The sequence below is a fragment of the Mastomys coucha genome, unplaced genomic scaffold, assembly GCF_008632895.1.
Source record: "Mastomys coucha isolate ucsf_1 unplaced genomic scaffold, UCSF_Mcou_1 pScaffold4, whole genome shotgun sequence".
NCBI classification, from domain to species: Eukaryota; Metazoa; Chordata; class Mammalia; order Rodentia; family Muridae; genus Mastomys; species Mastomys coucha.
In genome coordinates, this window is record NW_022196910.1 from 14,703,865 (window position 1) to 14,718,494 (window position 14,630).

Below are 14,630 nucleotides of genomic sequence, written 5' to 3' on the forward strand. Positions count from 1 at the left end.
AAAAAGAAATGTTTTATGTAAGGGTCATTGTTAATGGTGACTTGAATTTGTAGTTTTATTAGTCTGCTTTACTAAGTTCCAAATATTGCAGCAAATCTCTTGACAGCCTATCTGACATCATCAAGATAGGGAGGAGAGAAGTGTTGTACTGAAGCACAGAAGAAGACTGTTGATTTAGCGATTTTCCTTGACAGATCAATTCAACAAGTACTTATTCTGTGTCTCTATGTGCCAGAATATAAACTCCATGAGGGTAAGGCCAAGTGCACCCTACTTTTGATGTATCCCAGCTCTGACACGCAGTACATACTTGGCATTTATTAAGTATGTGGGTGAGCTGGGTGCTTTCTACATGATGGAAATACTCTAAAGAGCATCAGCCACTGCTTTTCTATCACCCTATGGCCAAGCTCCTGGAGCAAACTTGCTTTGACCTGGAAACTCCCACATCTGCTCTGTGCATGCCTCTGCCTCAGCTACACATTCTCTCGCTACTTTGTCTTGGCTCCCCCCGTTGGATGGGTCTTGCTCTGTTATAATTTGGAACTGGCCTTGGTGGTTGGTCCCTCCTGGGGCCTGGCTATAGGGAGGGGAACTCTCTCAGTAGCTCCTAGGGAGCCATCTACAGGACGGCTTGCCTTTCCTTTCTCCACTGGAGACTTTCCCAACAGCATAGCCCTGGGACAACATTAGTATATTTATGCTTTGCTTTCTGGAAAGTGTATTTCCAAATGATCCCACATGTCAGGTAATAGCCCAATCTATGGCCAACATGAAATAGATATTTTAAAATTGCGTGTCATTCAAGACTTATAGACAAGCTGTGGGTTAGCAAGGGGAAGGTTCAGGAGTGGCAACTAGCAACGGTTCAGAGCTGTGCGACCATGTGCTTTTCCACAGCTGGTGTGTAAATGGACATTGGAAAGTGAGCCGTGCTGTGGGTTCTTTAAGGTCTGTAAGGAATTAAGTAATTATAGAGCAGATCATGGCCTAGAAAGGAGAGTCACTTTCCCAGGAGATAGTCAGATGTGGACTACGAGGCACTTTTACATCTTATATAAGGAAGTAACTTGAGAAAGTGACAAGTCTTCCTCTCTGTGTGACCTGGTGCTAAGCTCATACCATGTGCCTCCTGTCACCTCCTAAAGGAATTAACTCCTACTGTGGCTGAGGTGGCCCAAGGACACCTTTATATTTAGATGTTAAAGAGTGGCTCTGAAGATGTTTAGAAATGTTGGGCTTTTCTCCAATACCGGATGTAAGAATAAAGAGAAAGGGAGAAAAATACTCTCACTTTGGTAAGATGGTTAATAATGAACACAGGCAAAAGCTAGCAAATATGTCATGCAGAAACATTGTGGGGGTCGGGGGGGCTAGGGAGGTCCTGCTAGGGATGCCCTTCTCCTCTGCCTATGATGGTAGCATATAGAGCTGAGAAGTATCGCTTGCCCGAGGAGCAAACATTTCTGCCAGCTGTACCATGGCAGAAACTGCAAGTCCGAGTACCTGGCTGCGAGCAGCAGGCGTAGATGTGGAGATATCCCATGGTGGGATAGTAGCAGGAGCAAGCAGAGTGAGACCACTGTTATTAGAGCTTTGGGATCAATATTGCTCTTTGCTTCCAACAGATATTATTGTTAGGCTTAAATGGATTTGTAAGGTGTTTCAAAATTCCTACGATGAGTGAGTTTTATGGAGTAGAATATATACCAGACATTTCTTTTAGGGCAATGAACAAAGCAAAGGATTCTCATTTCATGGAGCCTTCAATCCAGTATGGAAACTGGAAAATAAAGAAGACAACTAAAATAAGACAAGTAAAATTGTACTAAGTAGCATAGAGGAAAAGCAGGAGAAAAGATTAAGGCCTCTCACCAGTTGGCAGCTTATTAACTAGGGTTCCCATTTTGAACAAGGAGCTATCAAAATGACTTAGCTGGTAAAGCCCTTGCTCTGCACAAGCCTGAGAATCTGCACTTAGATCTCTAGTGGACACATAAAAAGCTGGGTGCTGTGATGTACATCTCGGATCCCAGTGCTGGGAAGGACAGTAGAGGTAGGAGGGCTCCTTGGGCCTGGTGACAATCCAGTCAAGCAGAATTAGTGAGCTATAGTGTCAGTGGGAGGTCGTATCTCTGAACATAAGGTAGAGAGTGATTGAGGGAGAGACACTCAATATTCTTCCACAGACACATGCATACACCTGAGCAAATACAGCCCATACACAGAAAAGACTGAAGGAAATATGTGAAGCAGTTCACAGTATTATTGGGAGAGTCAGGAAATCAGAGTCAGGAGAGGGATTCTAAGAGGAATGCTCTCTAATAACAGTGGTCTCATACTGCATGGTCTTGCCACTACCTCCACCATGGGATATCTCAGCTTCCTGCCCTGCTGCTCAGGGCCAGGTACTTGGATTTGCAGTCTCTGCCATGGCACAGCTGGCAGAATCATACAAGGAACTTCCTACATTTTCTCATGTGTTACTGGTTTTGTAAGTCGGTCTGCTAATGCCAGTGTCTGAGCATAGGCCATAGTCACTGCACAGATCGCATTTAAGATTCTGTGTTAAAGCTAGCACACAGATACATCAGACTTGTAGGCTTAAAACCAGTACCTCTAGGTACTCAGCTGTATTTGTATCATCCATCAATGAGCAACCCGAACAGAAATAAAACACTCCATTTTAACCCCTTTACGTGAAAGTTGTAAAGTATGAATACATTTAGCTAAAGCAATGAAATACTGAAACATTGGAAAGTACCTAGCAATGCCACTTTGGAAACAGCCTAGACAAATGGGAAGTTCATGGATCAAAAGGTTAAACAAGGCTTATATGACATTATCTATAGTGGCCTACAAATTCAATGCATATCTATCAAAATCCAAATGGAGATTTTTTTTTCCTTCCCAAACCTTAAAATTCACATGGATTTCAAGAGATCCCTAAAATTCAAAACAACCTTGAGGGCAAAATAGAAAATTTAGAGACTTGAAAACACTACATGTTTTCATTTCATGAAGTTTTATTGATTTCAGGCTGAATCTGAAGCCACTATAATCAAAATAGAGTGGTACTGGCATAGAAGCAGACCGAAAACAAGGGACTGGCTTAGAGGACCCCGACCTAGACACATGCAGCCAGTGGACTTCCAAAAGGGGTGTTAAGACTCACTGAGGGTAAAGGAGAGTGTTTTAAATAAGTTGTACTAGGCAAACTAGATACATATATACAATAAAATAAAACTGCATACTTACTTTTATCATATACAAAACTCAACTCAAAATAGAAGACTTAAACGTAACAGCTAGATATGCGAAGCTTCCAGAAATAAAGGAAATGCTCCTGATTTTATGCTGGTTTCTCAAACATGAGGTCACGAAAACGGCCATGGAGGAAGAATGAGATTCTGACAGTTCTCCTGATCTTGACTTTTGGGAGAGAAAGACCCATTTCTTCTACTTTTGTTTGGCTTCTTTCCTGGGAGGGGAGACCCTACATCTGAACATGAAGAACAGAGTCATGGTAGAGCTGACAACATAATAATTAGCATACAGTTGAGTCTCACTGCACACTTCCTGGTTTAGAAGAGGTTACCTGCAGTAGTTTTCTCTTGCCTGGCTTGTCTCCAACCCAAACCTTACCCTCTGCTGCCCAACTCAGCGATGGGAAAAAGAGCCTGTCCCTCCCTGGGCTCAGCTTCCTTCCCCACCAGTCTGTCTCAGGATTCCTTATATCCTGCTCCAGCTAGAGAGATTTAGAGTAGATGAAATAATCCCTCTGGCTTGGTCAAGTTTCCAAATGAAGAACCAGCCTGCCTCTATCTTTGGCTTAAAAGCCATCTTATAGTAAAGACAAACTAAGTTCGTTCCTGCTGATTAAACCTCTGCTTCTCAAGGATTGGGTTATGCCCCACCCACCCCCAAAACCTTAACTACAAATGCTTCTGTACTGCCTGTTCCAGGAATGGCAAGCATGGCTTTGTTTCAAAAAGTTGTTTATAACTATCTCGAAACCCTACTTGTGTTCCAGAAGGTTATCTGACCACCTATGACTACTACCTTGTTATGGCTATGACTGCCTTGTTATGTCCACCTTGCAACTACGTCTTTGATTCAAGAGGTCATCAGGACTAACTTGTTTGTTCTGTTCCTGTAACCATGCCTATTTCCCCACCAAATCCTTCATTTGGAACTCCCTTATCCCTGAGCGATAAAAGCTTTGTCTTTCTCACATCAATGCTAAGTTCTCAAATCCCTCCTTAGGGGGGAGGCAGCCTGTGTACATGAATAAAAGAGATTGCTTTAATTAATCTCTTGCTTTAATTTACCTGGCTGTGATGATTTGGGTCGTTGGCCTTTCTCCTTCCATCTTTTGGATTAACACAGACTGAGGAGCATAGAACTGGTAACTGCTCTCCTCTGGACCAAGAGCTAGATCTGGCCTTAGGGATGGAAACCTAGACTCTGTAGAATGGATCGATTCTTGATTCTTGTTTATTTTCAAGGAGTAACTGTGCATGCAAACACATGTGTGAGGGTATCTGTCAGGCACCCCAATTTGCATACAGCTTATCAATGGCATGCGAATGGGTCCAGATTTTCCTTCTTCGTGCAGAACAGGAGAGAATAAAAGAGGAAATTAATATTGCATCTCTTGCTGGGGATAGTCCAGGTTACTTGTAGTTCCATAATGATGACTGTTACAATGCCTTTCTATACTCTAAGTGTTTCTTAATTAGCCAAGCAATATAGGTGGCCCCACATCCTTTTCAACTTAGTAGGAAGATGACACTGAGTATCAACTGTGGTTGCACTTTCTGCATCTGCTTGAGACATGGGAACACATTTGGGCTCCGACTAAAGGGTGGGACTGTGGTTCAACAGGGCCATTTGGCATGACTTCTTGGGGGTAGAAGATGTAACCCATGAGGAAATTTTCTAGATAATTGAGGTTCTGATGGCTGGGATGCTGACCTGGTCTTCAGGACATCTTCCCATGTGTAGGACCTGGAGTCAACACTTGATGGTCCAAGTGCGTATTCAATCTTCTTTCAGAAATTGTTCACCTCGCCAAAGCCACAGCAGAAACAAGAGATGGAGTGCTGTTTCAGTCTGCTTCATGAATCTCTTGAACAATCCAGCCTACACTGCAGGGGCTACGCTTTGGGTCCTGCTAGCAACCGGCACCACAAACTGTTCTGCAATGACTTCGTGACTGGAGATCAAAGGCTCAAGTTACAGGTGACTTAGAAAGACTACTGTTGACTGATGTCTTGGAGTACTTAATTAAATCTAGAAGCCTCCTTTCCCCACATGGACATGATGGTGATCAGAACATTTTAAAACTTACAGAGTTGGGAGAAGAGGGATCAGTTTATATCAGTAGCCAGAGACAGTCTAGGGTCCAGGCCAGACAGATATCCAAAGACCGATTCTGTCCCATGGCAGAGTAATACTTAGTTTTTTCTTGTATCCTAGGTTACTAAGCAGTGGTATACTGAGATCTCTGGCACCTGTGTTCAGGTGGCCCTGGCTCTCATGGATGGAAACAGAATAAGTAGTTGAGAATGTTGATTATAAAAACAGACTCAGAGACTAGACAGCCTGAGTTCAAATTTCATCCTTAAGCAGTGCCTTCCTGGTGACTTTGAGAGAGATTGTCTTACTCTGTATGCTTCAACATCTGCAAAAACTATGTCATGGAAACATCAGTTTCACAAGGGGCAGTGTGGGGTCCCGGAGAGTAAGATGTGACTCCAGCCATGTGCTCCCAAGGATGGTAGAGGCTGGCCTTCCCTGATTTCATTAATACCTTCTTTATTTGGATTCTGTTTTGCGGGGCTCATCCCTTTTGACCCCAGTGACTGGCACATTGCTGTCTTTTGTTGTTTGTTTGGGAAGGAGCTGGGTCAGTTCTTCTGAGAGTCTGTCTACATTGATCATCAAACACTGGTTTTTTAATAGTGTACAGATGGCCTGTAAGTCAAATTTAGCTTTTCTCTCAAATTGATTGATATATTGGCTGGGGAAAAGTCTTTCTGTAAAGCCCAGGTTTGCTTAGAACTTGTGGTTATTTTCTTGCTTCCTGAGTGCTAGGATTAAAAGTGTACACCACCAGGAAAGTTTTATTCAAAGAAGAAACAGAGACAAATTACACTCAGCCAAATTTCACAGTAACAATTTTTTTAAAAAGATTTTTAATCTTGTTAGGCAAGTGAAATTTAGAATTTGAGCAAACAAACATTGATCATTCTTATAAAACCAGGCAAGAATTCTCTAATAGAGGAGATGACACAGGACAATTCATTACAACAATTTAAAGGCTTTATTGCACATTAGATGGATGGATGGGTGAGGACTGGTCTACCTGAGTAGCTTTTATTAGCCATGAAAGGGTTACTTATAAAACAAGAATGAGCACATCTCATGGAAGAATATATTTGGATCCACCACTCATCAGAAGTATAATGATTGTTTAACAATATTATGAAGGGCTGATGATGAGATGCAGGTGTTTAAACACACAGTGCCAATAGATTTGACACGGCATTCAGTTCACTCGGATACATTTTTAAAGGCTCTATTCACCCAGGGGGACAATAAAACGCCACACAATGGTAAGAGTGTTTGCTAAAAACATGAAGTGACTGGCTAATTTTTTTCAAATGGGCTATTATATTCAGCACTAAGTGTTTCTTAACTTACTAGTCTTCATATATTATATATTTTGGGATGAAAAAAAATCTACCAGCTATGTGGGAAAACCTACCTCTCTGGAGCTCTTAGACTACCTCTGAGGGTTGGATGATTCTCCTTGTTTACTTTTGAGCAAGTTGACTGCAAAGTGATGACCTGCTGCTTTGATGAGCATTTCTGGAGAAGATGCAGCCTAACTAATCTGTTCTTAGAAGAGGAAATGGAGGCTGGAATTTCTCAATTTACTCTGGGGAGCCAACTCTACACTTGAACTCATGGCATCCCCTGAGGGTTTTTTTTTTTTTTAATTAGGATCTTCCCATCATGGCTTGCTGCCATCTGACAAATAAAGGGCTTTATATGAACTTTCGAGCACGCAGGTTACACAGGTCTAGTTACTAGGCTTCACTAAGTAGGTTCTGTGTCGTTCAACCTGATTGGATAGAACTGCCCATCTTTCATCTCTGTTTGGTTAGTTCTTTCTTTAGCATGTGCATGCATGTTAATACATCTTCAGTTTGCCTGGAATACTTGAGTAGCAGTCAAGAAGGAGAGAAGAAGTTTATGTCTGCTAAATATGTTGTGTTATTTTACATGCACTTACCTTTATATAAATCATCAGCCTTATTGTATACTCTAGACAATGACAGGCAACATCATGTAAAATGAAATATATTTAAAGGGAAAATGTTGAAGATTTGTGCATTGGCAGCTTACTATATAGTGCCTGGCATATAGACCACTTAAATTATATTGAGTGAAGAATGAGTGAATGAGTGAATGAATGAATGAATGCTAGGATTTAACATTGATCTAAGTAGTTTTCAAAGCCTGCTCTTAGTTGCTCTTTTGTATTTTTTAGGGTCAGGAATGCATTCAATTCCTTTGCCCATCACTTGGCATTGTCACCCACTTTTTAAAAAATACATTTGCCTATGACAGCATTTACATTTCCCAATGTTTTAGCATGTATACATAGCTGTTATCTTGGGGTTTTGTTTTTATGATTTGTTTTGTGTGTGTATGTGTGTGTGCGTTTGTGTGTGCCTGCCTGCCTGCCTGCCTTGCCTGTCTGTCATTGATGTAGGTGAATGTGGAGGCCAGAAGAGGGTGGTGAATCCCTTGGAGCAAGACTTACTGGCCTTTAGGAACTGCCTGATATGGATGCTAGGAACTGAACTCAGGTCCTCTGGTAGAACTGCAACTGCAATCTCTCCAGCGCAGCCCATCTTAGGTTATATTTATTTTTAAGCTCAGAAATGATGTACTTGTAAAATGAATTGTTGATGTTACCACTGGAAGGTTAAAGCAACCACCGTGCCTTGATAGTATGCTATGATCAGAGTACCTCCCAAAGCCTGCTGCCCAGGGCCAGTTCTTTCACACTGTGACTTTCAAACACTTCTGGGGTTTTTCCCTGTTTGTGAAATGTTCATGACACCCAGATGCTTATTTAAATGGTCTTCATGGATGTTGATTTTAGCTCAGTGGTGACCTCTCAGACTGCTCTAGGGCTAGGTCTCATCATTGATAGGGCTGCATTTTATTTCGTTAAATAGTTTCTCAAGATTACTTTCCTCATGTTATAGGAGAGGAAAGTTGAATTCCAAAGCAGTTAAGCAGAGACATCTTCTTCATAGAATGAACCTTGGTTGTAGTTTACAGTCATATACTCAGCTATGTGCTCCTTTATTCATTGATCTACCCAGTTAAAAATATGTGTGCATATATAATATGTATATATTTATATATTATGTTAATTATATTTCAAAATTCAATTAAAATAAATAAGTATATGGATATATTCATACACATTAGTAATTATATGAAGTTCAGCCCATAGGATACAAATTAATGTCTATCAAGCAAACAGCTATAGTCTTTACATGTAAAGAAATAGCTACATCAAGATTTATTTGGTGAGGGGCCGGGTGGTGGTGACACACGCCTTTAATCCCAGCACTTGGGAGGCAGAGGCAGGCGGATTTCTGAGTTCAAGGCCAGCCTGGTCTACAGAGTGAGTTCCAGGACAGCCAGGGCTACACAGAGAAACCCTGTCTCGAAAACAAACAAACAAAAAAAGATTTATTTGGTCAAGTATTCCTTTTGGCTGTAAAAAAAGAAGTCAGAAACAACTTCCATACTTGTCAGCAAGGAGCATTCTTACTACTGTATAATCCTGAATTCCTTTAGTGAGTCAGAACGTTGTAACCACACGGGCACATCTGTAGGGAGAGGTGAGTTGTAGAATATCATAGTGTAGTGTAGCATTGTGTATCACAGTGTGATCACAATGATGTGCAGGTGTGTATTCATAATGTTGATCTTTCCAGTGGCCTCTGAAAAATGATATGCTCTCTTGCTTAGATGTGCTAGCCACACTTACCCCTTTATTAGGTTAATCAAGTGATGGATACAGAAAAGAACTGAAAGAATTCTTGAAAGGTTAGTGGCTTTGGAATGGATAGGATTTACTAATGTACAGGCAAGATGGGAAGAATTGTGTGTGTGTGTGTGTGTGTGTGTGTGTGTGTGTGTGTGTGTGTGTACTAGAACTAGAATAGAGTTTTGGGGATGTAGATCTTTTGGAGGGATAGAGGTGGATGGGGGGACACAAGAAGAGACTCTAGGAAGGAACATGAAAGGTATAGAGTGTCAGGAAGCCCAGTGTACTGGCTGGTTCTGTGTGCCAACTTGACACAAGCTGGAGTTATCTCAGAGAAGGGAGCTTCAGTTGGGGAAATGCCTCCATGAGATCCAGCTGTGGGGCATTTTCTCAATTAGTGATCAAGAGGGTAGGACCCCTTGTGGGTGGTGCCATCCCTGGGCTGGAAGTCTTGGGTTCTATAAGAGAGCAGGCTGAGCAAGCCAGGAAAAGCAACCAGTAAAGAACATTCCTTCATGGCCTCTGCATCAGCTCCTGCTTCCTGACCTGCCTGAGTTCCAGTCCTGACTTCCTTTGATGATGAACAGCCATGTGGAAGTGTAAGCTGAATAAACCCTTTCCTCCCCAACTTGCTTCTTGGTCATGATGTTTGTGCAGGAATAGAAACCCTGACTAAGACACCCAGTGTGCATTTTGTGAGGTTACACTTCTTGCATGATTTCAGCAAAACCTTGAATTGCTTCCTAGCTGGCTTTTGAAAGTAAGCATAGTTTTGAGTGGGGCATCCATACTCCTTAGGGTCATGTAGAAACAGCTTTGTCTGGTTCTGCTGTGCCTATAGAAAAGAGTGCATGTATTGTTCTAACACATACGCACCAGAACCCCATGAGAGCACCTAGGAACATTCACTTTTAATTATCTCTAGGGTGGTAAAATCTGCACCGTGTAGAGTATAGTTTAGGATTTTTAGAGCTAACAGTTACCACTTTTATCATTAAGAAATAAAATAATTTCCTATATATTTTGTATATTTATATATACTTATATATTTAAGTAATATAGTTTGTATTTCTCATAAGTTGAATATCAACATTCTTCTAAGGTAGACTAGCTGTGTGAAATTGTAGTTACATGGTCTTGCTGGGAAGGCTTAAATTCATATACTTTTGGAGACACTTGCTTCTGGGGCCTCATTTACATCACCATAGTTGCATGGAAAGGCCTTGGCAGGGAAATAGTACACTGACCACAGGGAGGTTTTAACCATGTGCTGCAGCAGCTTATTTCATCTCAGTAGCTCTTGGGAGAGAACCTCCCTGTTTTTGTCTTGCACACTAGGCATCAGGGCCTCTTTGATGTCTAGAAGATCTAGCCTGAGACAGTGTTGAAGGTTTTGAAGCAGATACCTACATGATGCTTGGGTCTGGAGATAGCCACTGTGATCACCCACTGGAGGCTGCTTCCCAGTGGGAAATGCCCTCCTCATACGGGAAGGGATCGGTGTAGGACTCAAGTTTAACAAGACAGGCAAACAAACAAAACAAAAGCCAAACCATACTGGAATATGGTCTTGGCGCTATGCTGCCAAAGTGTAACAGGTTTTTTTTTTTTCCATCAATTTCAATTCAAGAAAGATCAAAATACCAGATTGGCTGGGAATACTGACTTAGAGGTATGGCAAAAAAAAAAAAAAATGACCTTTTTGTCCTGACCTTCAGAGTGATGGCCTTCCCGGACAATCCGAGTTTTAAAATCCAGATCTTCTGGGAGCATGGGGATAACAGTTGCTTTTCCTGGTAAAATTACCTTAGGGCAAAATGAAGATTGGAACCACTTGCTGTCATAGAAGCCAAGAGACAAAGTGGGGAGAGTTTTTTGAATCAAAGATGCTCAATTCCTGCTTCACTGCACTCTTCACTCAGATGGCTCTCTGCTGTGTGGGGTGCAGGGGTGGTGTGCAGGCAGGCTTCCTTTGCAGGACAAAACTGAAAGAGTATGTTTTTCAAAGAAAGCCAATGCATTTTTAGGGGAGAACTGGGAGGTCTGATATGGAAGTTGGTGCCTTCAAATGATGTCCTTTCATTGTAGCATTCAGAAGAGCGCAGGCTAGCCCACCTCTGAAATGAAGTCAGTTGGTTTATACACTTCCTTTCTACCAAGGTCACCCTCATAGTGGGAAGCCCTGAGTTCTTTAAAAAGAGAATCTCTTCTACACAAAGACAGAAGTGACTCAGCAACTTGAGTTTTGTTCAGCATATCAAGGACTTGCAGAATTCAAGGGAAACCAATTATACCAAAGAGAAGGACCAAGAGAATCCAACAGAGAGAATGTCAATGGTGAACACAGACAGCATTCAGAAACCAGGAGAAAAACTTCACTCTAAGAAGACATCTAATCAGTATACTGGGGGATTCTGAGAAGAAGCCAGGGGCTAATAGCAGCTGTGTCCTTTAAATAGAGGCAATCAGCAAGCAGAGGGAGCTCACGGAATCAAATATGTGATTGTTGGAAGCAAAAATTTTCATAGACAATTGAAGGGAAATTGTAGAAAATCTGCCAAAGTGGAAAGCAAAATGACAGAAAGATATATAAAAAAAAAAAACAAAAAACCAAAAACCCCCAAACAAACAAACAAAAAGCACAAGAGAAAAGTCACCCAGACGAGCAGTAAAGTTGAACATGGCAAATGTGACCAAAAGGAGCTACAGGGTGAATTTGGTTTGAAAGAACGATGCTCTGAGGCAAGATGGTGGACAAGAAAAATTAAGAAGACACAGGAAGAGAACCCATCCTCTTACCTAGGAGCCTGATTATCTATCGCCAGCAAAAGGCAAGAATTCTTGCTGGATTGACAACACTTGCACTGAAAGTTGCCTTCATAGAACCATTGCCCCATTTTTATAATTTTAAATGTAATGTTTTGATGATTTATTTCATTTATTCACTTATTACTTGTATGGATGGATGTATATACGAATGCTCATCACGTGTCCCTTTATCACTCTCTCTCTATGTCTTTGAGGCAGGTTCTCTCCTTGAACCTGGTGTGCAGTGTTTTCCCAGAGAAGCTGGAAGCCAGAAGGCCCCAGCAGTCTTCTTGATCCCTCCTGACTTGGAGTTGGGGGACACAGTTTGTGTGGGACTCAGTCTTGTCATGTGGGAGCCAGGATCCAAACTCTGGATGTCGGTATTAAAGAGCCACCTCTCCAGCTCCTTGCACAGAAATCTTTTAAATAAGAACATTAACTTAGAGCCCACAGCCTGACACGCCGCAAGGTCCCTCAGTCTCCTGTGGTCGCCTCTCCAGGCATGGCACAGGGCCTCGCCACACTATGGCAGCAGCAAGACACAGCACGTTCGACTTCACGCTTGGCGCCAAAGCTGATGGTGAGGCCATTCTGAAAGGCCTTCAGTCCATTTTTCAGGAGCAGGGGATGACAGAGTCAGTGCACACCTGGCAGGACCATGGATATTTAGCAACTTACACTAACAAGAATGGCAGCTTTGCCAATTTGAGAATTTATCCACATGGATTGGTGTTGCTAGACCTTCAGAGTTACGACAGTGATGTGCAAGGCAAACAAGAAACTGACAGCCTTTTGAACAAAATAGAAGAAAAAAATGAAAGAATTGAGTCAAGACAGTACTGGGCGGGTGAAGTGATTACCACCCATAGTTAGAGGTGGAGCCATTGACAGATACTGGCCTACTGCAGATGGGCGCCTGGTTGAGTATGACATAGATGAAGTGGTGTATGATGAAGATTCACCTTGTCAGAACATTAAAATTCTACACTCAAAACAGTTTGGGAATATTCTCATTCTCAGCAGGCATGTTAATTTGGCAGAGAATGACTTGGCATATACCCGGGCATCATGGGGAGTGGTAAAGAAGACCACACTGGCAAAGATGTACTGATTCTGGGAGGTGGCGATGGAGGCATATTATGTGAAATTGTCAAACTGAAACCAAAGATGGTCACTATGGTAGAGACTGACCAAATGGTAATTGATGGATGCAAGAAATACATGTGGAGAACATGTGGAGATGTCGTAGACAATCTTAAAGGAGACTGCTATCAGGTTCTTATAGAAGACTGTATCCCAGTACTGAAGAGATATGCCAAAGAAGGGAGAGAATTTGATTATGTGATTAGTGATTTGACAGCTGTCCCTATCTCTACATCTCCAGAAGAAGATTCTACGTGGGAGGTCCTCCGACTGATTCTCAACTTTTCAATGAAGGTTCTGAAACAGGATGGAAAATACATCACACAGGGGAACTGTGTCAACTTGACTGAAGCCCTGTCGCTCTATGAAGAACAGCTGGGGCGGCTGTATTGTCCTGTGGAATTCTCAAAAGACATTGTTTGTGTCCCTTCATACTTGGAATTGTGCGTATTTTACACTGTTTGGAAGAAAGCTAAGCCTTAAAGATGAGCATCCCCTGAATGACGAGTGCTGCAAGCCACCTCCCTGACCTCTGTATGCTGTATATGCCATCAAATGAGTTCATGACTTCCTTCACATGGTTTTCATTATTAATTATTATTTTTAATTTAAAAAAGCCAATGGGGGAAATGTATATTTTGATGAGTTAGGGTGTTAATTTTTAAAAGTCAGCCGAAGGACAGTTAGACAGCCCAGCGAAGACTGTGGAGTGCACTGACCCCCTAGAATGTGATTTTAGTATCTTTTTTTTCCTCTGTGTGGGATCTGGGCTTTTGTTTTGGTTTCAGTAGACCTTTAATTTGGACATGTGGAGGAATGAACATCATTGTTTTGTTCCAGAGAGAAGTTCCTGATAGTGTTTCTCCCCCAAATTTACTTAGACATTAAAATTTGGTGCTTTTAAAGGTTTAAAAAGAGTAATTAGCAGTGCTTCAATTAAAATGACAAAGGAGACCAAAAAAAAAAAAAAAGAACGTTAACTTAAAATGGATCATACTTAAAGAGTAAGCAAATATTGTCTTACCACTCCCTAAATTTTTCTGGAAATCTTATAAACTAGACTATAAACTTTTCGTTTTTAGTAGAGACATTTTCTCCGTGTTTAGTTATTGGTACCCAGGGTTCTACTCTCTCATTATGATCCTGACAAGTGCCCCTAAGAAACCATGGCATGGCTTCATTTGACTCCCTCAGCAACCGTTTGAAATCAACTTCAGAAGTCACCCAAATAGGCATGTGGGCAGTGAAGACAACCGAGCGCGAGTCGCACTTGAGAAAGCTGTGTCCACACTGCTGTGGCAAAGCCACATCCACACTGCTGTGGCAAAGCCTTTCCCCGAGTGCGGTTCTGTTAATTCCTGTGCTTGAATCTCTTAAAACATCTTCCTAACAAACTCAAATCCGGCTGCTTTCTGTAGCAGTCAAAAATCTCGATTTTTCCTGGGAGAAGAGCTCCTCGGGCGGCTACATAAAGCAGTGTAGAGCTGTGCTTGTAGCCTCTGCCACTGCAGCGGACCCGCGGACCCCTTCTCAAGGACACGTCTGTGAAGACACAAGCTTGTGTGTGTGTGTGTGTGTGTGTGTGTGTGTGTGT

General features: G+C 41.9%; 1 protein-coding gene and 1 pseudogene across 11 annotated transcripts in view; both read left to right on the forward strand.

Moving 5' to 3' along the window:
- CUNH12orf42 (chromosome unknown C12orf42 homolog) overlaps positions 1 to 14,630 on the forward strand; it is a 191,402-nt gene that overhangs the window by 92,272 nt on the left and 84,500 nt on the right. For all 11 annotated transcript variants that reach the window (XM_031349765.1, XM_031349768.1, XM_031349773.1 and 8 more), the window contains one exon: positions 5,059 to 5,244. In XM_031349765.1, coding sequence (XP_031205625.1) covers positions 5,059 to 5,244 — 186 coding nt within the window. The remainder of the gene's footprint in view (positions 1 to 5,058; positions 5,245 to 14,630) is intronic.
- On the forward strand, positions 12,368 to 13,991 carry LOC116076145 (annotated as a pseudogene).